General features: G+C 45.6%; 1 protein-coding gene across 5 annotated transcripts in view; it reads right to left on the reverse strand.

The window, feature by feature from the left end:
* Positions 1–25357, reverse strand: part of Ars2 (arsenic resistance protein 2) — a 90422-nt gene that overhangs the window by 11332 nt on the left and 53733 nt on the right. For all 5 annotated transcript variants that reach the window (XM_075696927.1, XM_075696926.1, XM_075696924.1 and 2 more), the window contains 6 exons: positions 19072–19284; positions 17429–17652; positions 14292–14432; positions 10807–11028; positions 9967–10149; positions 3393–3546 (listed from right to left, as the gene is read on the reverse strand). In XM_075696927.1, the coding sequence (XP_075553042.1) occupies positions 3393–3546; positions 9967–10149; positions 10807–11028; positions 14292–14432; positions 17429–17652; positions 19072–19284 (1137 nt within the window). The remainder of the gene's footprint in view (positions 1–3392; positions 3547–9966; positions 10150–10806; positions 11029–14291; positions 14433–17428; positions 17653–19071; positions 19285–25357) is intronic.

Genomic DNA, 25357 nt, shown 5'->3' on the forward strand with positions numbered 1-25357 from the left:
GTCCCATGACAATCGCCTCTTCGCACTTTTCGTATGCTTCACCGCAATACTGCGCGAATGTTTCACCGCGAAACAATGCTGTATTGAGGCGAAGCCGACTTTGGGAAACCGACGTTATGCCACTTGTTAAAAAGAAACGTAACTTCGCAATCCGCTTGTGAGCTCCACGCACCGCATACGACAGCAAAACTTGGCTGAGATGTTCACAGCAGTGCATGCTACCCGTGAACTGTGTTTTTTCACCAAGCCCGAGGGGTAGTTCAGGGCCCCTTTAATGAAAAGCATGGCGCCTAACAGCAAGAAGCTTGGTAGTGAATAGCTGTGGCTGCCAGCGGATTTGCATGCGAGAGCATCTCTTTGAGGCGCCAAGGTAATCAAAAAGGTGGTGGTGGTGGATTCAATCAATGCAGTTTAGGACCTCCGGTCAGGGCAAAAAGTCCCAAAAATCAGATGGCAATGGGTTTCTGTGTTCGAAATTTTCAGACGTACTTATACATTGAAGTCCGAATTATCAGGCATGTCCAAAAAATCAGGTGTGCAGAAAATGTGTCATTGACTGTATTAGGCAGCAAACAAGCTTGCAACCTTGAGTTTGCCAACATTTCAACAAGCATAAATATTACAGCTGCTCTCAAAGCAAATATCAAATAGCATAATATTCGAAACTACTATTCAAAAATCCGAATATTTGCACAACACTACTAGAAAGACTTAGCCATGAGTTTTAAGAATGCTTGCGTGATGTGCCTGAAAGTAAACTTGACAGTGAAGTCTGAAGCACTGATGCTCGAAAGGCTTATCTGCATGTTTGAGGATTCCACGCACGAAGTGCTTGGTCGCAAAGTCAGTGTCTCCAATGCTCAAAATGCTTAGCATGTTGTGCCCGCTTCCCCACTCGTCAAGATCACGATGGTTGAGACGTCGAGAGCTCACGATGTGCAAAGAACAGATGATGCACCCAAGGAGCGAGCACCAGACCAACGGCAAACTGAGCTGGAGTCATGTGGCGGGTGTGATCAATTGGAGATTCTGGAACAACCTTCAATCACTTGGTTTTTGTACACTTTTTTCTGTATTGAGGAGATGGATGAAACAGCAAATTTGAAGATGGAAAAATGCGCTTTCTGATGAGATCAAAATGGAAGTGCTCACTTGTGCCGTTGCAGGGATATTGTGGCTCGAAAAACAGTTATTTCGTGATTCCTGTAAAATTTTTCGTCACCTTGGCTGACACAACAAACTTTTTGGAACACTTCTATGAGGTTTTCAGTGATGATATTTCGGAATCAGATAGAAAAAGGATTATAGAAACTGAAAATATGATTTTCAAAATAGCTACTTTTAGACCATTTTCCATTTTTGACCAAAAATAGGTTTTAGCTGAATCCGTAAAAGCCACCTGTGCTGTCAGAGGAGGCTTCATAAACTAGAAGCCAAAACGAAAGACAGGTAGGAACACCACTTTGAAATTCCTGTGGCAGCTCCCCATGGCATCATGGACTTTGATGGCATCTGCTCGGATATAGTTAATTATTTTAACAGCAAAGATGGTCTGCATTGTGTCCTAAAGGAGTGAGACTGAATTCGGCAAGTTGCAGTACAGTAAAAGCTCGCTAATTTGAATTCTGTGGGGATGCTATGAAAATTCAAATTATACAAAATTCAAACTAATGAAAGTCGGAAAATAATAGCCCGGTTAAGGCACGTATATAGTCCGACAAGGCGTGAGCATGCGCGCACAGACGCTATGTCACATTGACGTGAACAATGTAACCGGACGCAGTCAGCGCGGTCCGATGTGCCAGACATCAAGATGGCTCTTGCTAAATCCATGCATTCGTCGCACTGACTGAGCAGAGGAAAAAAAAATGTCACAGTTTCACCTGAAAAGCGAAGCATCGATTGCAATAGTGAATTAGTAGACAGCTATAGATAGCTTTCATGTGATGTCACAGACGCAGCTCTCACTGTGCTAGCACCCCAACATGGCAGCCACGATGACGTCAGTACATTGTATTATGATGCGCACATTGTTTTGCTTATTGACAGTGACTGTTTTTACCCAGTTTATCACTGGTATTGCTTTGTCGTTCAACACAAGATAGGCCCATCGTACTGCAATGCTGTCACGTTTCTTGATTGCACTCCTTTCGACTTGCTAATACCTAAAGATGGCGGCCACAATGACATACGCCTGTGCCAACTATCTATATGAAGTAAGGATAGTATATTTACTGGCTTTATGAACTTGTAAATGTTCGATTACTAACTAAATTAACAAGTACGGTGTCCCATGCGCACAGGTAAACATGAACACATCTCGCTCAATGACTGCGGAAACTCTTTGAAAAACACTGGAGTAAGGAATAGCGGTAGTAGCAGCGAGCGAATTGATCTTCGTACAGCTCTCGCTTAACGCGAACGTAGAAAGCACATCGCATACAAAGCTACTGGCACTATGCGCACTCTGCAAACATTGCAGATCGCTTTGAAGATGAGGCCCATGTGGGCGTGCACTTTGGCCACGCAGCAGATTGCTCTCAAGATATGGCGCCCACATGGGCGTGCCACAGCCATCGCAGAAAAACATCCCCTCCCCCTCCCTCCGCCTCACCACCGTGCCTTGCGCATGCGACAGGAGAGGGCACATCGTTCGCACCATACTTCTTAGCTCGAGAACGCGAGATTGGGCAACGTTCGCTGGCTCACCCTCGCACGCTTTCTCTCGCACATACAACACATGGCGCATGGCAACGATTTTATCGCCCTTGGGCTTTATACGGAACTTTCCGGGAGAGAAGCGACCTGCAACAGAGGCATTGGCCATTCTATGGCCAGGTGCAAATGTGTCTCTCTCCAGTCAAGCCTAAACAAAGGGCCACAGGTGAAAAAAAAACAACGCTGTGCAGCCCGCGCAGCAATGCCAGCATCGCCAACCTGCTCCCACGCACTAGCGCTCTCCCCATCCATGATGATGCGGAGTTCGAATAATCGGCGGCCGTGTGGATTTAAGTGTGAATTAGCAGGATGTGTTACATATTGTTTTCAATACACTGTTGGACGCACCGCGGCGGCTAGTTCGAATTATCCAAAATTTCGAACTAATGAGTTGAGAATTAACGAGCTTTTACTGTAGTGTTTTACGATGGGCAGTATACATATTAAAGAAAGAAAGAGAGAAAATTAAATCTAATGATGCTGCATTGATGCACTGGTGCTGGGGTTTAAACGCACATTGAAGGTAGGCCTTTCTTTTCTAGTACCCATCTCTCCAGAAAATTAATGAAAATAAGAGTTTCAAAGCATTTGTCCTCAGCCCTTTAAGCTGTTTCAGTGTTCCCCTTTCATGTCCTTTCAAAAGTTTGGGGCATGCGCTGATGCTGTTCCCATACCCTCCTGTGGTGTGACCTTGCCAGAAGGTGGCGACCCTCGGGCATGCATGATGCCACATCGGTTGGGCATCTCGTCTTCACTGGCGTACTCGCTGTGGTTGTAGTAGTCCACAGAGTGCACCACTCGCAGGTACACCAGGAGACGGTCCAACACCTGAAAGAAGAGCGTGCTGAGGTCACTGAAAGAAGAGTGCTGAGGCCTCTAACACAATAATAAATTCCCAGCTTTGAGTAACAAAGATGCGGCAATGGATGCTGCCCATCCTATTACAGTAGAATCTCGATGATACGAATTTCTCGGGAGCAGGTGAAATATTCGTATTATCCCAAATTCATCTGATCCAAAACAAGCAAGCTGAACATAAAAATGAACACAATATTTATAGGGCACAGCTACTGGTCAAAAAAGTCCATAATGTTCATTTGCACCTTCCTGACAAGACACGCCTAAAACGCATAAAATCATGCAGCAGTTTCGTCGCTCATGCTGCCGACAATTATAGTGCAGCGCAGAACGTCAAGAGCGTGAACCGTTTCTGACAATGACAGGGGTTGGTCACACACGTCGGCGTCTTCACCATCACTGTCAGTATCGATCGCATCTACTTTGTCGACCAAGTCTTCAATGGACCTTAACGCGCAGGTAGCAATGTTGTTCTTCGAGGTGACGAACTCTTCAGCGGAAGCTTGAGTTTCCAGACTCTCCCAGCCTTCAATCACCAAGTCCTCACGAGGCTCTTGACTATCTCCTGTTGGAGCCACATCTGGTCCTGTGCTAAATACACATTTGCAAAAACAGTCCGCGATTGGATCAGAGGTCACACTGTCCCAAGATATGGCCAAGAAATACAACGTATCGAGTAGATTGATCCGCAAATTTTCATTTTAACGATCACTTTTTGCTTACTAAAAGTCCATTGAAATGATGCTTCACGTTCTGAATTACTTCTGTGTCCAGTGGCTGCAGATGGCTCGTAGTGTTCGCAGGCTTATGGTGACGCTGCTGAAGGTTGTTTCCTTTGGATGGGCTGAACACTGGTCTACAAAAAGCAAAATCTTTTGGTTCCTTGCTGCAATTTTCCGATTCAGGATCGTGAGGAACTTGCAGAAAAGATCCACGGTCATCCACACTTTTTTGTTCCCCTTGTACAAGCAAGGTAAACATCCTGCCGATCGGAAGCACCTCGGCTGTTTAGACTTGCCTATGACGGTAAGCTGCATTTTCTCTGGGCCGTCAGCATTCATGCAAAGAAACATGGTAACGCTTTGCTTACTTTTTTTTAGCTGCCCTGGCAAGCCTGGCCTTTCACACAAAAGCTTTTCTCTGATTGCATGTTGAAAAAGAAGCACGCCTTGTCGGCATAAAATACATTGCACGGTGTGTAGTCCGAAATCAGCACCGGCAGTATGTTCAGCCAGTTTTTGACAGCTGACTCATCCACTTTCTTTCCTTTACTGCAATCAGCTCTATATATAAGTCCGTGTCTTCCTTTAAAACGATACAGCCATCCCCCCAGAAGCTTTGGCCACCCCCCTGAAACTTCGAAATTTTCAATTCCAAGGGAAAGCGCAATGTTGTCTGCTTTTTTGCGTAGCACCTTGCCATCCACGTTGTCGCCAGTTGCAGTAACCTTAAGAAACCATGTCAGCAGGACTTCTTCCAGCTTTACGTGTGTAGCTGTCCTTGCCCGCTTGACTTTCACACCAAAGTGCTGGGCATTCTTCAACACAATGTCTCTCTGCCCAGCAATGGTGCAGAGTGCCGATGGTGCTATGCCTAACTCCTTTGCCAAATCAACGTGTCTTCTTTGGGTTTTCGTTGACCTTCTTGAGAATTTAAATTTTTGCCTTAAGAGAAAGGTCCTTCCGTTTCCGTGACAAGTCGAACAGCTAACAATTCGGTCTTCCTGTGTGCACTCAACTTGCGCTCATCATGTTTAGGTGTTCCACGTGGAAGCACTCTTACAATTACGCAAAACGCACAAGGCAGCGAACACTGAACAGACGAATGCAGCAGCACGCAGCAGCCTGTGATGGCGATAGCGGTTCGACTTTCGCTTTCAGATCGGGTCGCCCTGTGCGAAAAGGAAGAAAAAAGAAACTGGCGTAACAAAAGAAAAAAACAGAGAAGAAAAGAAAAAAAGGGGAAAAAAAGAAAGAAGAGCTAGCGTATACCGATGAGCTGCCAGGAAATGGGTGACGCAGCCTTGTCAGGTTTCACGCTGAGCGCACTGTGTAGCACACAGTGCTACACAGTGCACCTTGGGTCGTGCGGACGGGCAGTTTGCGCGTGTTTTACGCTCACTGGCATTCTCCCTTGTCCGAATTAGTGATACCATGAGAAAGCGGTATCCACCTACAGTAATAAGATTTATCGGGCCAGTTGGTTCATACTGAAAGAAGGGTAAACTGCACGAAATGAAGAAACGCATACAGCGAAGCACAGAAGCTGTGTTTCTCCCTGTCCTCTTAACATTTCGCGCAGTTTAGGCTCAGGAGCCTGAAGATCTGGTCAAAGTGCGTGATTGTAGAATGATTTTCATCCCCACCGAAGCTTCTCACCACGCCAAAGAAGCGCTACAAAAAGAAAGATGAGGTCAGTGTTTGAACACACAAGCCACACATACACAAAAAAAGAAAAATCGTCGTTTTTCCACTCCGTGAAGATGGTTAACCAGCGAATCTGAAACCTGCGGCCTCTGTGTTTATCACTGAATTAATCGCGAGGGTTCATTAAAGTATTTCTCAATTAAGAGGTTACACACACAATCGGCTGCGACAGAGAACGATGTCACTGACGGTATGCCCGCAGTCCGCCGTTGTCACTTGCGTTCGATGTCTCGAGTTTGCTCGGCGGCGTGGTAAGCAGCCTTCACCCACCATTTGCCGATTGTGATTCTTCGAAAATAATTTCTTCAAAATTAAATATATCCGTTACGTAAGACTGGGTAGCTCATACTCCCTTAAGCAATGGCTCATACCCCCGTACACGCGGCCTCCCCAGTACGACGACAGAAGAGAAGTGAAATCCTATGCTGGAATGATGAATGGCAATGCAGCCTGCGGTGGAAGACGACGACGTTCGCGGGTGCAGTACACGAGCGCGTGCGGTGGATTTCGCAGAAAGTTCGCAGTCGGCACGAGGAAACGCTCTGTTCCACGCCGAGCGAAGCGTCACATTGCTGGGAGCACAGAAAAAAGTGGCACGCCGAACTGTCGACATCGTTCCGATAGCCGCCTATGCAGCCAGTTACGCAGCACGTCGGCATTGTCTGCTGATATTCTTAACAAACTCGGCGAAGACTACAGTTTCGCGGATGACGTGCTTGCTGAAATTCGCCGTCAACAATGCACCACAGAATACACCAACGCTGCACCGCGTGCTTAGTCCGGCCTGCCCGCGTAGCCGGCTAGTCATGAAGTGAAGCTGGGCGCGACTGCAGCGCCATGAAGGCGCGGGCAGGTGGCGGTTCCGCGCAACGGTGCGGAGTTTTAAAACTGAAGCTATCGTATAATGCGGAATATAGGTCGAGGAGGAATATAGGTCGACCCCCTTACATTGAAGCAAAGAAGTCAACATAAAAATTATAAGGCACAAAACTTCGTTTTATTTAGTGGTGCCGCCAGACTCGTCACCTGCTCATTCGTTTGAGCTGTCTGAACTCTCGTCCGAAGACGACTGCTTTTCACTGGCTGCATCCCACAACTTGTCATCCTCGGTGCTGTCCAAGGAGTTGCTAATGCAACGCTTTTTGAATGCCCGCACCACCATATCGTCGGGCAGCGAGCGCCAAGACTGCGACACCCATGTGGCCACAGTGGCGAGAGGCGGCCTGCGCAGCCGGCCGGTTGGGGCCGTCGGGTTGTTGCCGGCCATCCACCGATTATATTGTTCACGGACACGGTTTTTAAAGGGCTTGTTGAGCACGACGTCCAGTGGCTGAAGTGTTGACGTCATGCCTCCTGGAATGACGGCGAGCTCCGTCCTCCTGTCGCGGAATGCCTGCTTCACACCTGCGGTCAAGTGCCCGCGAAAGGCATCCAAGACGAGCATGCTCGGACACCGCAGGAGTGCGCCGGATCGCTGATTCCAGACGATCTCAATCCGATTGAGCACGAGGGCCTTGTCCATATAGCCCTTTTCATTCACGCGAACGACAACTGCCGCGAGAAAGCCTCTTTCAGCAGCATGTTCCTCTTGAATATTATGTATGGGGGCAGCTTTCTGCCGTCTGCAGTACACGCGAGCATCACCGTGAAGCGCAAATGCTCGTTCCCCGTAGAAAGAAGCTTGACTTCTTTTGCACCGCGTTCGCACACTGTGGTGGGCGACGGCATTTCGAACCACACCGGCGTTTCATCAGCGTTGCCAATCTGTCCCAACATGTAGCCATGCTGCTGCCGGAGACGGATAACGGAGCGCTGGAATTCGACCAGCTTGTCCTCGTATGCCTCTGGCAGCTTCTGGCAGATTGATGTGCGCCATCGAAGTGCGAATCCCTTGCGTCACATGAAGCGACGAACCCAATAAATGAAGCCCTTGAATTTTTCCTTGGGCAGTCCGGATTTTCGGGCCGCGTCAGTCACCAAGGAGGCAATAACGATGCGGATGCCGAAAGGTCTACGCTCCTACAGGTTGCCAGACGACTTTTGACGTTGTGCCAAGGGCCAGTATATAAGTCGAGGGGTGAACTTTTAGTAATATTTCTTGGAAAAAACCTCGACCTATATTCCGCACTATACCGTAGTCAAGTAACGTTGAGTCGAACCCGACTATACCGAACCCATTTACATTGAATTATTCTATATATCAAACAATTTCTGGACACGGTATAGTTAAAATGAGTATATATAGCAAAAATTACGCTTACATCGAACAAAAAAGCAGCAACTCCCGATATATCAAACGTCAAGCGGCAGAAAGTGCCCCCGGAAGTTGGCTTTCCCTAGCGGTGGTGGGAAACCCCAGCGGCGTGGCTCCATCCAACCGCTCTCCCTACAGTGACCGTCCTGCCTCGGACGAGCCGTCGACACCCCCACTGCAAAAAATGATCCTGGCCTGGCCGCAGCGCTTGCTCAGACAGCCAATCAAAGGCTCTTGTGCCCTCGTCGTGCAAGATGGCGGAAGTGCGAGTTGTCTCGCTGCTTTTCTGGTTCATTATGCGTGCGCCTTGTAGGCCTTCTCCCGCACTGTTGCTGTGATGAAGCGGCAGAATTCGCCTTTCGTCTTGAAGCTCGAAATCATAAATAGGATCAAATGCGGTGAGAAGTCGGATGTCCCCGCAGCATACAAGATTCCGAGGAGCACTCTCAGCACGATCTTGAAGGGGGAGATTACGGCTAAAGCGGCCAAACTCGCGACCCGGTGCCTGTGACGCCCGACGCGTACGCACGGCCGTGTGCGAGTGGTTCATTCGAAATTGCTTCAGCCGTGCCACGACTTTCACGTGCTCGGTGATGACTAAATTCTGATGAATGCGACGAAGCCGTTGTCGATGTTGCCGAAGTTCGGAGCGAGCTGTCAGATTTTCCGGAAGCTGTTGACGAATCAACGGTGGACGAGTTTGTGAGCGCAAATGATGGTGTCGCGACCACAGGAGAGCCCGAAAACGAAGGCTACATTGCCGACATCGTACCGAGCACAAGTGAAAGTGGGCACAATGAGGAAAGCAAGGCCCACATCCTCCGAAGTGATTGGTGCGCTCGCACTAGTCGGTGCTTCTGCGTGAATGCGAAAGGTTGCGGCCTCAGCTGCTCAGACGCTTTAGACAATGTGGAAAAGTGCGTGCGTCGCAGGCAGCAAAATTGCCCAAGCAGAAGAAAATGCAGGACTACTTCGTGCGAAACTAAGCTAGTTTCACCAATACAGTGATTTTATAAATGGTATGTACTTTTATGAAATCCGATTATTTAGCAGGCTTATATCGAATTATGCTCTATATCAAACTGATAGGCGTTTTTTTGCGAGTTCGATATAGCCGGGTTCGACTGTAGTACATTTGGCCATAGGTTGGCAGCGCCATACTGCTAAGAAATAAGCATAACTCATCACATGAAGCACAGAACTACAAAAAGAAATAAAACAACTGTGATTCTTCGCATGTCATGTGAACTAATTTTACTGGCAACAGCTGTGGAGTCAGAAGGCGTCTCCTCATTGAAGTGTTCCCAATCATTTGAGGTGTGTTTAATTGCATAGGTGCAGAGACCACTTCTGTATTCATGCAAGGACATAAAATTAAGACATTTGGTAATGCCTCTTTGTTCAAATGCCGCAAGGAATGGGAAATGGCTGAGTGAGTTTGCTTGCAAGAGCAGTTGGTTTCCCTTCCGGTGGCCCCAAAGCTGCAACGGCACCTCTACAACTACGTCAGGTTCACTACACCATCACGCATGCATTCCTTGGTATGTTTCTGCAGTTCAGGAGAGCCATAGTTGTGACCAGAGGGGCTTAGAACACTGGCAGCAATGTAGGTGTTCCTATCAAGTGTTCATAAACCAAGCTACTGACAACAATATCAAAGAACAGTTATTGCATTCACATGTAACATGCAGATTTTGATGCCACTCCTACCTTTATTAGCATCTCATCCTTCTCGCTGTTGGTACCACCAGGTGCAGAGGGGTCCTCAGCATCTGCATTTTCTTCCCTGTCTGCAGAGCCCCCCAGAAGTTCCTCCTCCTCTGCTGATGCCTCCTCGATCAGGTAGTCGGTGATGTTCTTCAACAGAGGATTTTTCGAGGACACGCCGAAGCCCTGCAATGTGTAAACGCATGCATGAATGGAGACCAACCACGGGCACCAAAAAATATTGTGCAACAAGGACAGTAATGCCAGCCTTACTTTACCAGTTGTGAGAAGGCACAAAACAGAAAGGAAATTCAACTTAGAGAAAGATTCATCACAGTACACCAGAGACCCGGGATTTGCCAAAAGCAAGCAAAGTTTACATAGATCAGACAAGACATTCGATATTGTCTCCGACTGTTCAAAAATTGCTTTTACTCAAATTACAGGAAGTCCTCCTTTTCCAAAACTCCTCTGTAATACGCTCAAACTTATTCGGAGGATGGCTGCTGTTTAAATGCAAAAGCATGAGATCTTACTCATTGTGCCCATAGCTCCTATAGCAACATAAAGCAACATTAGGCTATGGCACTGAATTGGTCACACAAGTGCGCAATGTTGAGATCATAATCCCTGCTCAAACTGAAATATCACAATATGTATAAGGCAACACTGTCACTGACATCCCATTGAACCAATAGTTATGATCACAACAAAAACAGGCCAAAGGGTTCCACTACCTCTTGAAACTAAATCACACTAACAACGAACAGTTTCCGCAACGTGCAATATCAGAGATCTGCTGTAGTCAGGGCACCCAAAGTGGTGCCAATGAAGATGACAAACCTCAATGGGAGGCAGCTGGTCCATAGCAGCATTACCAGCTGGCTCAGTGCCAGCTTCAGTCTGGATCCAGAGGCTTCGCTGGTTGTCTAGGTTGTGTACGATACGGGCAGCTAGCTTGATGTCAGAGCGTATCACTTGCTTGTGAGAGGCTATGCCATTTACTGACCGGATTCGTCGACTCAGGTCCCGGTTCACAATGGCACCCAATTCACAGTCACGTAACTGCAGTAAGCCAAAACACCGCATTTATCTCAATAGCAGCAAAAGAATGAAAACAGCAGTTCAAAGATGATGACAAGTTTTGAAAACAATGACACACAGGGCATCAAACTGTACTCCACTCAAGCAAAATTTTTATACTCTGTATTTATGCAACTTCCTCTCATGATTAAAAACAATAAATAAGACAAAATTTAAATTTTTGCTTACCGAGATTCATAGCTGTAATGGATATCACAAGCTCTGTGACAACACCAATTAGTCACAAATGTTCACTAATCAACTTTCAATTTGTAACTTTAGTGGGCATGCTGTTATTGTAGAAGTGAAGTCAGGTAGAGCATAAAAATTAACCAATTGCTAAAAACTGCACCTAGCCTGAGTCTCTAGAAACAAGGACTCAAAATTCTAAGCAAAATGTACTGATGTGCCAGCTAAAATTTTTCCGAACTGCATTCTTCTGCAATGTTTATGTGTGTGCTGTTTACTGCATCCCATCTCGTCAAAAAGCAGTGCCATTCAGCAATAAGGTTGGCATGCTGTACGGTAGATAAACGTTGGACATTGCAACATATGCTGCCATGAACTCGGCAGCCACAGAACGAAGGGAAGAGTTGTTTCATCTCTTTGTCCCCAGACTCAACTCGCCAACTGGGATGTGATGAGGTCGTCAGATACCATTGTTGCACCACAACTAAAATGACTGGCAACATCCTACCAGCTGATGATCTGATAGATGGCTCCCCCCCCCCCCCCATAGCAATTTCCATAACTATAATTACTGTGAGTTGTTCGAGTTGCAACCATTTTTGCATGCTCTCCCTATGAAGGTATGCTTCCCACGGTCAGGCTTCAAGACTCGCACATTGTGCTAAGCAGTATAACACAGCCACTGCTGCTCTACGGCAGGTTATGTGGGATAGGTAAAAAATAACTACTGGCTAGGGATAGGTAATTAAAAATGTTACTCAATCAGGACCTTGCAATTGATTAATTAAGCAATTGATTGTACTTGTAGATTTACGTACATGAACTAAAAATTAAAACAGATGATTTTTGTACATACAATTGAACCTCACAATAATGAAATCGGCTAGGAACGCAAAAAAATTTGCTTTCGCAAGAATTTTGTTGGTGCGAAATGAGACAGGACGGATAGATGAGACAGCACTTTACAATCAAAATTTTGTAAGCCTACTTTGGCAAGCTTTGCTCAAGGATATAGAACTGCACTGCTGAGTGTACGAAGTGCACCGCATGCGTTGATCAGCAGTGGCAGCACTGCCGTGGAGCAGTATTCTCAATCAATTGCTTTCGAAGATACCATCACTTTTGGGAGATTTTGTGTAACTCAGCACCAGATGCAGAGCGATAGTGCTTCACACACATAGCAGCATTTCTGCAGCACACACTGTCACCCGTAGGTGCTGACGCACTGAGCGCGGAAGTGATCGTATCACGTATACCCAAAGGCAATCGAATGAGATTACGGCCTCTTCATGCAAATCTACGTCTGGCACGGAATCCGCATGCAATGCCTGTCGGGTGGCATCAAAACCAGCTTTCTTGAAGCAAGGGATGCATATTCCCGGACAATTGCCCAATCAAAGCCAGATGCGTGGCACTCCATGCTGCGACCACTATTTTAAGCACCATAAACAATTCCACGTCGGTGGGACATGGATTTCCTTGTTCTTGCTGCATTTTTGCACTGCACTACATGTGCAAGAACCGTCGTCACATGTCAGTAGCAACATGTGTGCCGCTTCAAAGAGGCGATCGACAAACAAGATTTCCAGTACACGCGATCGCTTTCAGCACTGGGTGGTTTTGTAAACAAAAATGGTGGCCCCTATGCAAGTGTTATATGTTGGTATTTTGAGCCATTTTAGTGCAAAGCAATCGCATTTGCACACATTTTGCATCCTGCTAGCCTTCCACGAGTAGATAATATGCAGGGTTACGTTCTGGCAAATTTTCTTGATGCGCAATTGTAGCACAGCGACATTTCATTATTGAGTGGTACGAAATGCATTGAACCCTATGGGCTGACACATGCGCTCGAGTTGACATGCATGTAGGCTTCCACAATCTTGCGGTTGATTTGATTTCCATTTTTATACACTATTTCGGTTTTTTTCGAACAAAGGTTTGCATGGACAATTCAACAATGCACAGCCAGATTTGAGCCTGCTGAATTCCTGATCGCACCTTGGTGCTCCCTAAGGCAAATGTTAAGGTAGCGTCCCGTCTGCCCAAAGTGACACCTTGCTTGAGTGGACATTGAGTGGACATACATCAAAAATATTGTGCTCACTCGGACACAATAACAAGTTCAGCTACAGTGAGGGTACAGTTCGTCAACAACCGGTTAGTTCGATATGCCTGATGATTCAAATGCCTTCACGGCACCACCAAGGACCCATAGAACCAATGCATGAAGACGTCGGGTGCTGAAATCCTTTGTCGTCCAATTTTTCAGACTTTTTGCCCTGACCGCAGGTCTGAAACCACCAATGCCATTTGATTGTCTAGAACCACCATTTTGATTGTCTAGAAGCCTCGAACAAGCACTCTCACACAATGATCTGCTGGCAGTAGTAGCCAGCCACAATCCTCATTGCCATAGTGTGCTCGGCAAAGCTAGACTCAGCTGCTTCAACATTCGCTACCAAGCTTCTGGCTGTTAGGTGCCGTGTTTTTAAATGAAAACCTTAGCCACTGCCAGCAATGGCGCTGACTCTGCCTTTTTCATCCTCACCAGTGGCTATGAAGCACAGAAGCCAGACTTCTAGGCGAAATTCTCGCTGCTGTCTCGCCCCACCTCAAGGCAAAATTTGCATATAACCCACACCCCCACTTTATTATTAAATTTCCAAATTTGGGTGTTCCTATATATGGTACTTGCAATGGGAGACGGGAGCAGCAGCCGGCACACACTGCCGGGCTGGAAGTGCCGCTGTGGGAGTTGGCACTACTGAGAATATGCCCGGCGGCAGGTACGTTTGGAATAAGCATCGCAAGCACTTACGCATTCGGATTACCGGCCATTTCTGCACATTGAAGTACACGATTTTGACAAGACCACAGCATCAGTTCGGATAAATAAGAAGTTCGAATTTAGCAGGTTCGAATTGACAAGTTATCACTGTATTAGTGCTCGAAAAATGTATGATGATTAAAGTATTATTTGTTTAATCGGACGGTTAGTCAATCATTCACTCAGTCCTACTAGTGATTAATTGTCCACTGACAGCAATGCTCACCCTAATGTTGTTAAGATTCCAGCAGATCTCCTTAATGTTGACGGTGCGCTCAAACGTCACCCAGCCCCGACGAAAAAACCGGCGCTCAGGCTGGGGGTCCGCAATGGCCACACGCAGGAAGCCAGGGTAACGCTTGCACATCTGCAACAACACACACCATCAAAAGCACAGAACATTGGGAAACATGGCCATAAACAGTTCTCTATGAAAGGGCATTCTGGTTTGGTCTAATTCACTGCTGCCAGGGATGCTAAAAGGAAAATCATTAGGTTACGCTTCTATATTATGAAAAAAGCCACTCTTATCATAACAGGGGGTTTCATAAGCCAGAAATCACTAAAAAAAAAATGAAAGATCGGTAGCAAGGCTGTTTGGAAAACTTGCACTAGTTTTTCGTGATGCCATAGATTTTGACAGAATCTGCTTGGGCCTAGTTAATATTTTTATTGGTAAATATAGATCAGATTTCATTCAAAGAGAGCTAAAGACTGAACTTCGCTAGTTTATAATGGAATGTTTACCATGCCACAACAGCCAAAAGTTGAGAAACTACTTTGAAACCCATGATGTCACAGTGACATCCTGGCACTAAGGTTCTGGCCCAAAATTTAAGAAACAGAAAGTTGTCCATTCATTTTTCCTTCCAGTAATGAACTTCTTACCACAAAATTAATTAAAATAGAGTTTGGAAAGAACACTGTATCAGTGTAAACTGATTTAGTGTCCCTTTTAAACAGACCGGATTGTTAATAGGAATGTTTGCTTAATGGTGGCACACTTGTGAAAATATACGCCTGATGAACAGAATCTAAAAGGTGCCCTTGCCGACCATGCTAACACAAGGAAAAGTTCAGCTGACTCAGCTAGGTGATGTGATGACAAAATCTGTTGTCCTTTGTGTAGCTTAGAATGAGGGAACTTGAGAAATAAATAGATTCAATATTTGCTCCTGCAATTTCTCCTTATTTTTGTGTTCGGAAGTTCCAGCAGGCATTCATTAGCACACACTCGACAAACTGCGTAAATACTGTGCAACTGTGTGTTAACAAAGTGGTGCCCAGCTGCTCACCATCACTTGAGCACTGCTAACATGAATGTACTCGGCATATGGCTACTCCTGCTAAGAGTCTTGGCACAAAGGTGTCACACTAAAGTAGGGACGTGCGAATACTCGAGTATCACTGAATCAAATAGAATAGTGAACTTGCTAATAATTCGATTTGCAAATCGAATATATACTATTCGATACATTCGTGGTAGAGACGCGCACAGTGCCGCATGTCACATGCACCGCGGGGACCCTCGGGCTCATCGAATCAAACATTTCGATTCATTTTCGACACAAAAGGAGTGCCGAGCATGTCATGGATGGGCCAACCCGGCCGACACAGTAGTGGGCTTAGTCACTGCGAGCACTCCCTGATGTCAGCCCGGCGCGGGGATAGCACTTACACACAGCGCCTGAACGGCACAATTCGCAGAGCGGTGCCTCGTAGGCCAGGGCCGCTTCTGTCAGTACAAGATTAGTCTAGGTGGACAGACCGATCGAAATGATAATGGGACGCGGACAGAGGTAATGGCAACAAAAGCAGCACGTATTTCGCAAAGTGCGAAGATCGAGCAGATTAGCCGCCCATAGGCACGCAGATAGTCTTGGATACACAGCAATGAACTTCAAGTAGCTTCAACAGCCGTCAATTGCTGATGACCATCTGCACAAACATATCAGCAGCAAGCATTCTACAATGGCTTGCAGCCCATTACCACATCAGCCATCGGCGAATTTTCGTCACGGCCACACTGCCTCGGCCATTAGGCCTAATCAGTTCTGCTTCATCGGGCATTGGAAACTAGTATTACAGTTTGGTGTGGAATCAGAGCAGATCCATTCGCAGCAGCCATGCGACATTCGGAAAGCCAAAAAACCTCTTTGCAAACGAAAGCGAGAGACAGGGAATGAACAAGGAGAAAGGGGGTGGGGTTAACGAGCACTGCACAAGTTTGCCGTGACCCTCCAGTTTTCAGATTCTTTGGCAGGTGGCAAATCACGCCGACCCTGACATTGCAACAACATGGGCGGTGCCTGCCCTTAATTGTCCGCATTGGCTGTGCGCTGGAACAGTGATTGAGTCACATGATGCGCGGTCCTTTCATCTGTCACGCAGATTGGCCTTATGATAACCTAACTGGTGTAAAGTTGGTTTAACCCTTATGTATTTTAAAAACTGGAAAGAAAATCTTTCTGTGCAATGAATAAAAGATTGCCGAAAAACACTGGTTCATTATTAAATTAAGAACCTCATTAGTGTTCGGTACAATAGAACATCATTAATTCATTAGTTTCAGAGACAAAAAGATGGAACAGAAATTTCACTGATAAAAAAAAAATATTTTCCAAACCTTCGTGTGTTAGAACTGAGCTATAGACAGTGCTGGCATACTGAATTGGTGTTAAGCTCAGGCAGCCGCCAGGTGGCAAGGGATACTGGCCAACTCCTAGCAACAGGTTTTATTTAAAAAAAAGAAAAAAACTGAATGATATAGAATAAAAGTTTTTCATCATTGCTGATGCTTTTACTACTAGGAGACTGCATTCTCATGAACAAAGCTAATCAGATGGCAAGCCTTCAGAGGGAACAACAGTGGAGTATTGAAGGCACTTTCATTAGGCCTCTGCATTCTTGTTGCCTGACACAGTGCAACAGATAACAGGACAAGCGATACAAACAGCACACATATTAATTAGTGCAGTAAAGCAAAAAACGAATAGGCAAGTGCAGATAAACAGAGCCCATTTCTTGCACTACTTATGATGCATTTCTGTTTTGATTTTAGGTCAATGTCTGCAGAGTGAACAAAGGTGGACTTCTGAAGGCACTCTTTCTTTTTGTCTGTGCATTCTTAGAACATGTTTTGTATGTTCCACACAGCAAAGAGCACAGCAGATGATGAGACAAGTGATATGAATATGACACATATTCGTATAAACATGTCCCATTGTCCATGCTGATCAATGTGCTAAATTATAACCAACTAGCCCAGTTTCTTTCACATCCAACAAAATAAGTATCAACAGGACTGTAGTAAGCAGTATAAAAGCATAAAGCTCCCTCTCGTTTACAGTAACAAGCACTGACCGCCTCCACTTCCATCTTGGTGATGGTGGGTGCCAGGTTACGCAGGAAGATGGAGCAAGTCCGGTGAAGGGGCCGTGGCCGGTTCTTCTCTTCGCTCTCGACAGCCTTAGACCCGTCCCCCTGGCCAGTCTCACCCTTCTTTGCCTGCTCATCCACTGTGGCCTTGGACTCGTCTTCCTCTTCGTCCCCCTTAGCCTTGATGTCAGTCACAGAGTCAGGGCGACCTGCAAGGAAGAGCGGAGGGAACTGGTAAATAGCAGAGGTGATTTCCGTGTAACTTCTGCGATAAGGGGGTCTACTGCTGGCAGACCTGAGCGACTGACCTGAAGCTAATTAAGCAATCAGGATGAAGAAAACTGCTTCTGTAGTTCAGGTTTGACCATAAGGATATGAAATAAACCATTCTTCATTTCATACATTGCACATACAAAAAGCTATAAGTGACGACACAGCACGCTATCAAGATCAGTACATTGTCGAAGGCTGCACTTGCACTCGCCGGGAATTGGATAAATTAAATGTGACTATGTACACAGGTATACTTTTACGTATTGTTATGTTGACTCATTATTTAATTTCCAAGGTGCATTATTTGCCTCGTATCCCAAATGGGGACCCACTGCTGTGGCTTAGAGGCAATGGTGTTGCGCTGCTAGGGATGAGGTCGCGGGATCAAATCCTAGCCACGGCAGTTGCACCTCGATGGGGGCGAAATGCAAAAACTGCAGTGTCCTGTGCATTGGGAGCACGTGAAGGATCTCCTGGTAAATAAGGGGGTATTTACTTGCATAATACTCATGCTCGCACATTGCTCACAGCTCCTACATTGGCCATCAAAAATTAAAATTTATTTCCTCGAGTAATTAAATGAGTAATCAACTTATTCCTCCTTGTGTAGGACCTGCGCTCCTCATACAAATGTAAGCTTTGTTTGAAAGAAATACTTCGTTTCAAGCTTACAGTGGCTGACATCAGAAGATTGATTTACAGACACTCATTTTTCTATTCAACACCTGTAACATTCTTCTTGGAAAATCTTCCCTGCTTAATTACTGCACCCCCAACTTCAGATCACTTTTACACGAAAGGAAGTGTGAGCATTATGCGAGAATTATGATAAATGAGAAAAAGCAAAAAGGAATGGCCAAAGGCATTGCTAATCCACAGAAAAGGTGGCAAGAGTTGGGAACAAAATTATAGGAAGAGGTAAAGATAATGAACGCACACAGCAATCTATGAAAATCCTTTTCAAACCCATGCAGGCTAAGCAATATGACAACTGCACTGACAACAGTGTGTGTAGAACAGCCTCTATTGCTATGTTAAACTCTAAAAATAATAAACAGAAAGATTACTTGCATCTGTACAACTACAGTAATTGAGCAAACAGCAAGAAATAAATTGAAATCAAAAACAGCGACCCTGCAAAAGAACCCTGCTCGAACGATAGAAGGAAAGCAAAAAGAATTATGTTTTGATAAAATCATTAAGGCTGACAGCTTTCTTCAGGATAGCACGTGTGCAAAATGCTCAGAGCAGCAATCACAGCTATTGATATGACTGCACACATACATTACACTTACCACCGTGTGAATCAAATGACGGTTGGTGTGAAGGTCTCAAGACACAGCAGTGAGCCTTACCATCCTCATCGTCATCCTCTGGCTCGCCCTTGGTGCTGCTGCCTTCCTCATTGCCATCCTCTGACCTCTCCTCCTTGGCCTTTGTGGCCTTCTTTGCCTGAGGAGAGCTACTGAGCCTCTTGGACTTTTTCTTGCTCTTCCTCGAGGCCTTCTTATTCTCCCCACCACTCTCCTCACCCGGAACACCAGAATCCTGATCGTCAGAGGCATCCTCTGCAGGCAAATAACATAAGACGAAGAATTTGCAAAACAAATACCATATTTTTATTAACGTGATACAATTTTCACAGGCCTAAAGTGGTCCTGAATCACCCCTCGGGCTTAGTGAAAAAAAAAGAAAAAAAAAAAAAGCTGTCCGCAGTTAGCATACACTGCTGTGAACATCTCAGCCAAACAGTGCCGTTTCCCACCATGGTAGCTCAGTTGGTAACTCAATCCAGCAACACTGGTGCCTTAAGGTAGCATGTGCAGGTTTATTTACCAGTTGTCTTCACCCAGAACGATCATGTACGTGTGACACCTGCGGCAGAAAGGATGTTCCACATCCACCGCCAAGGTTTGTGAGTGGTGGCGCTGGCTAACACTCCCAAGGTTAGTTCCAGTAGTATAACACATAAATACCCTAGAAAGTGGATGGCGAAACGGTGCCGCAGTAGCTCAATTGGTTAGAGCATTGCATGCGTAATGTGAAGATGTGGAATTGTTTTCCACCTGCGGCAAGTTGTTTTTTCGTTCACTTTCATTGCCATTAATTTATCATTTCTTTAATTCAATTAATAAGTACAAGTAATTTCCCCTATTTTGCTCTTGGTGCCTGTTTGTCAGCTTCTCATGATATAATTAATAAAGATCGGGCCCCTCGGTTAAGCCCCTTTCATCTCGTGTGTATATTTATTGACATAGTTTAATAAACAGGCTTAAGTAGGCGAAAATGTGTTTTTGAATTTTGATATTACGTATGTACGGAAGAAGCCGACTATTGCAAGCTCACACTTGGTCACAGCCACCCACGCAGAAAATAGACTTTGGCCACTTTGCTTATCAGTGTCGTGGCCATTGAGTAACTTCAACTAGTTTTGACCACTCATAGCAGCCTTGAACCATGTGAAACGTAAGGTCCGACTACAAGCATGCTTGCCAGCGTATGCTTACTCCTGGCTGTTCCTGCTTAGATGGCTTGGCAGACTTCACTTCGTGTTTAGTGTGATTGTACTTCAATATGCGCAAGTTGGATGTGGCTATAGGGTTATTTTTTACCTACAATGGCTAAATGAGTGTAGCTAATGTAGGAAGTTGCCATTTCTTTTACTTGGTGCTGAAAAGTGTAGCTTTGCCCACCTACACAAAGCCATTTTTTTAGCTGAAGTGCAGCATGAAAACTACATTTTCTACATGGTGGTTTCAATGAGCGTAGGCAGCAGACGACAAGCAAGCAGGCCGGTGTTGCAAATGCGTGGTAGCGAAGTGCTGGCGTGACCATGTGCCACAGAGGAAGGTGAGCTAATCTTCCAAGATGAAATTATCTCATCCACGGATGTTGCAGGCTTTATAATCCGCACTAGCTCGTTATTTCAGCTTTCACGGGACTGGAAAAAATTTCTGAATTAACCAAATGTTGAATCATCGAGGGCATCAAGAAAACAAACAAATTCTTACAGCGTCAAAACGCACTAATTTACTGAATGAATCAGCAAAGCCTGTTTCTATTTTGTACAAAGGCAGTGCGGAAGCTGCAATTCTTGTGATCTCGTGACTAATTAGCACTCGCAGCCACGAAGGCCTCATGACTTCCTTTGAAGTGCGGGCGCGGCACACATCTTCATCTGAGACAAGCTTTTCATTATGCGTACATTCTGATTATTTTTTCGCCAGTGTCGCCAGGTCGCCACCCATCGCGATGTAGACGGTGGTGCTCTTTATCCTCGACAGCTTTGCACTGAGTCAAAACGAAACTACTATTTGCTGCAACCGCTGTGGACGAAACCGCGGCCGGTGTCGACGCGATCATGAACGGCGGCTTTGCGGTTCTGAAGGCACACGGCCGACGCATGCACAGAGTCAAAACGAAACTACCATCTGCTGCAACTGTGGATGAAAGCACGGTTGCTATCGACATGATCATGGATGGCGACTAGGCAGTTATCAAGGCACGCAGGCGACGCGGGCACCGACTCAAAACAAAAACTGCTGTTTGCCGCAACCGCTGTGGCCGCAACCGCAGCCGCTGTCGATGCAATCATGGACAATGACCTTGCAGTTTTGAAGGCGCGCGGAAGACGTATGCACCAAGTCAAAACGAAACTATCGTTTGCTGCAACTATGGACGAAACCGCAGTTGCCATATCGACGTGATCATGGATGGTGACTAGGCAGTTATCACTGCACGCGGTCGATGCGCGTGAGGATGGCGACTACAGTCATGAAGGCACGCGGCCAAAGCAGTGCCATGTGCAACAGTAAACGCAAGAATAAAGGCTTTAAAGGCACAAATAGGCACGAAGCGTTCAGACGTTGCTGTCATTCCCGTACGATTTCAACTGATGACTATGGTGATGCGGACACTGCCATTTTGGCTCTTTTGCGTCACACATATACGGCACTCGCTGAGCTCCGAGTTGTCTGACTTAACCGATGTGCAATTAAATACGTCCGAATTAATGAGAGTTTAATTGTATTAAATAATGCATACATAGATAATGCATATGGCTGCCAGGACCAGACGACGAATCTGAATGATCCGGTTTTCCGAATTAACCAGGGTCGAATTAACGAGGGGTTATTGCATAAGCATTGACAAGGCATCTTCAGCAGTCTGCCTAAATTTGTAGATGAAAGAAAACTCATACATTGGCATTTAGTTTCAAGCAGGGGCATATATGCAGCCAGTAAGTGCGAAGCAAGGCAAAGTATGGAGTGAAATGCTTTTCGTCGGCTGATGCAGAAGACATGCGCTGTCTGCTCCGATTGGCTACAGCTCAGCGAGTGAAGTGTAGCACATGATGTCATAGCCTCTGCCCAGCACTACACTCGTCTACCCGATCCTGCACGAAGTGTAGGTAAAAAAAAAAAAAAAAAAAACCTATCTGTTGGCTATGCTGGTGCAGGACAAAGCTGGTCTGCACCACAAAGCACGACCAGACTGGAGCATATGAGGGTGAGGGTGCAATCAAGCCCTGTCATGCACAAGGCAAACGCTGCGCATATGCACTGCAGTTGCATGTAGGTGCGGTCTGCTACATAGCGTAGATGCTTAAGGAGCCACAGCGTGGCTCCCCGATAACTGCGTTTGACGTGTCGCAGACGGCAAAATCAGAATCAGTGGTGTCTACGTGAACATCCAAACTCAAATTTGAACTGCACACCACGATGACATTCAGTAGGAGGAGCGTTGTGGGCATGCCCTGCTCCGCCATAGCCTTTGCAGTGAAAGTCATTGAAGAACAAGCAGAAGCACTGCAACGGTGATGTTTGATTGCCAATAACTCCGCTTCTACTTAATGCACTGAAGTACTTTTAGCAGCAAAGTATTTCTGAAAATGACCAATTTAATTTCAAATGCATTTCTCGACTTCTATAAAAAGTGGTTCAAAGCTCCTTTAAAGAAATAAAATAAAAGTGCACCCGAATGTAAAATGAGCCCGATTTATAAAAGAAATATATAGCATGCCGTTCACGTTAGCTATCTGGAAAAAAGGAGACGTGCATAATTTAACTTCACAGAAGGATGTTCTTTCTTTTTTTTAAAAGGATGAGCTTTCATAATGGAAACGGTGTTTATGAAAGTGGTGCACCGTCGTCGCCATACAGTCACCGACTGATTATTTGGACACCGATAATACGTACATGCTTGATTATTTGGGAAGCTCCGCAGCACCGCCATAGACAATGTTTATTTAGGTTAGGTTAGGTTTATAAGGATGACGAAAATTTTGGACTTCTTACAGCGTGCCATGCGGCAATTCGGACTCTGACTGCACAGCCGTGTGCTAATTTGGCTAACGAGCAGAAATAGTGATATTTTCATTTTGATATGTCGTAGGCCATGTTGCCGGCACCTCCTCAAAACCGAAACTAGCAAAACCTAGTTGATCTAGTACTCACTGACCTCACTCAAACCACAGAACAAGTCAAGCCAAGCCAAGCCATGAAGTCATAAAGGTCATGGTTATTAGAAATTATAGCAATGTAAAGGCAGCATTTGCAATTTGACATGAGAGTTCCATTATTATCATTGACTCTTCATGGCTGGCTGATCCTATTGATACATGGGTCGACCACTGCTCTAACCGCTTCCGAAACACAAAATATTGGAAAAGGAATAGCATAAAAGTAATCGGTAGGAAATAGCGGCCATGAACCATTCTGGCCAAAGGCAAGGGTATATTCGCGTAGCAACGCATTGGCAAATTTGGGCTGAAATCTCGGACAATCCCTTTCAAAGATACTTTCACTTTCGCAATATTTAGCATGACTAGCAACGGATGTGTCAATGGGCAGCAATGTTTCTGTATTATAATAAAATACCTAGTTTGGCAAAGTTCCAAGAATGCTGTCGCTCACAGACACCGATATGCACTAGTCATATGAAAAGTGGCATGCTTGGCATGTGCCATGATGCCATCACTTGTAGAGGCTATGCGCCTTGTGCTAGTCACGAGAAATTGAAGATATCGCAGAAAGTGATCATCTGAGAATACGGCACACTTTTCTTGGCCACTTGTGGAATAAATTCACTAATTTTCTGGTGATTCCTGTACATCTGATTGCAAATTATTCCGACATTTTGGCGATCCTCATTCAGTCCGAATAATCGGTTGGCGACTTTAACGCTTCATAGGCCACATATACCAAGTACACAGGGGAGTATTCTCGAGCAATTACCCTTAGAGATACAGTCAAACCCATTTATAATGAACTCAATACTACCGCGATAGTAGCTCGCTTGCACTTTCAAAAACAGCGCCCGATTGCACATACCGGTCATTTCAAAACTGTGAATGCAGCCGCTATTTTTTATTCGAGAGCTTGCAATATATTTTAGTACCAGCGGCACATGACTGTATTCTTCACACGTGAGTAAAGCGTTCTAGTTCACCGGATGCGTAAACTTCGAAAACTACTGCGGCATGCTGCCATTCTACGAAGGTCTCGCACAACATGGTCTCCAATATTCGTGGCATCCACACATCGTGGCATCCAATATTGCATTGGTACAGGCACCAGTGCATACACTGAGCCACGCTGTTTATGCTTACGCCTTGCTTTGAAAGTAGGCGACTTTCTTTGCGGCTTCCGAAAACCGCGTGCTGCGATCACTGGCTTATCTCGAAGGCTGTATCATCATCGCAATTAGAGTTAGAGGCGGGGCACATGCTGCCATGTGCCCAGTTTGGTCACACTTCTGTGCTTTGTTACTTTGCATGAGCCCTCTTTTTACCATGACTGCGCTCAAAGCACTCGTTGAAACAGTAAGGTAATAAAATGTTTGTTGAATCTGGAAGCAGTTTCAATCAGCAGGGCTGGAAAAACGTAAATATATGGAAATGTCGTCGTTACAACTGACAAATCGTTATATCTGAGATATAAGTGGTATTTTTTGTGAACACTGCTCTAGCGACAAGACACCAAGGTAGAATAAGACAGGACAAATGCAGACTAACAACTTGTTTACTGAAACCACACAATGCTGCCTCTTCGAACCAACCATACGCATGCCCAAGCCCGATCGTACCCGCGTGACCATGAAGCACTCCCTCACCAAGCCCTTATCTACACCAAAAAATCAAGCTCTTTCCTGAAAAGATACACTGACAGTTCGCTGACGCATCTATCTGGGTCATGTCTTACTAACAAGGAAGCTTCCAAGATTTCATGTGCCCTTTGGTTCTTTGCTTGCCCTAACACCTTCGTTTTGTAAAAAATCTTGCACTTCGACTTGCACTTCTTCACACATGACCTACAATGACTGGCACATACTTTCTGCTGCCAACCTTTAATGAGTGTTAATGAGACGGGCTGCATTCATCCTGTCTTCTTCTACCATGGTGTCTTGTGCCTAGCGCAGTTTAAGTTCACAAAAATATGTCTTACCAACTAGCCTCCCAACACACTCTCTTTGAGTTGTAAGTGGGTTCAGCTGTACCAACATCGCTTTCATGAGATTTTGCATGACTGCATCAGACTCGCCCAAGTATGCGGCAGAAAATGTTCCTGGCACAGCGCCACATACACCAGTGACCATATATGCCAATGTAAGTGGCGCTGTGCTGCAGAAAATTTCACGAAA

This window comes from Dermacentor variabilis, chromosome 6 (assembly GCF_050947875.1).
Source record: "Dermacentor variabilis isolate Ectoservices chromosome 6, ASM5094787v1, whole genome shotgun sequence".
NCBI lineage: Eukaryota > Metazoa > Arthropoda > Arachnida > Ixodida > Ixodidae > Dermacentor > Dermacentor variabilis.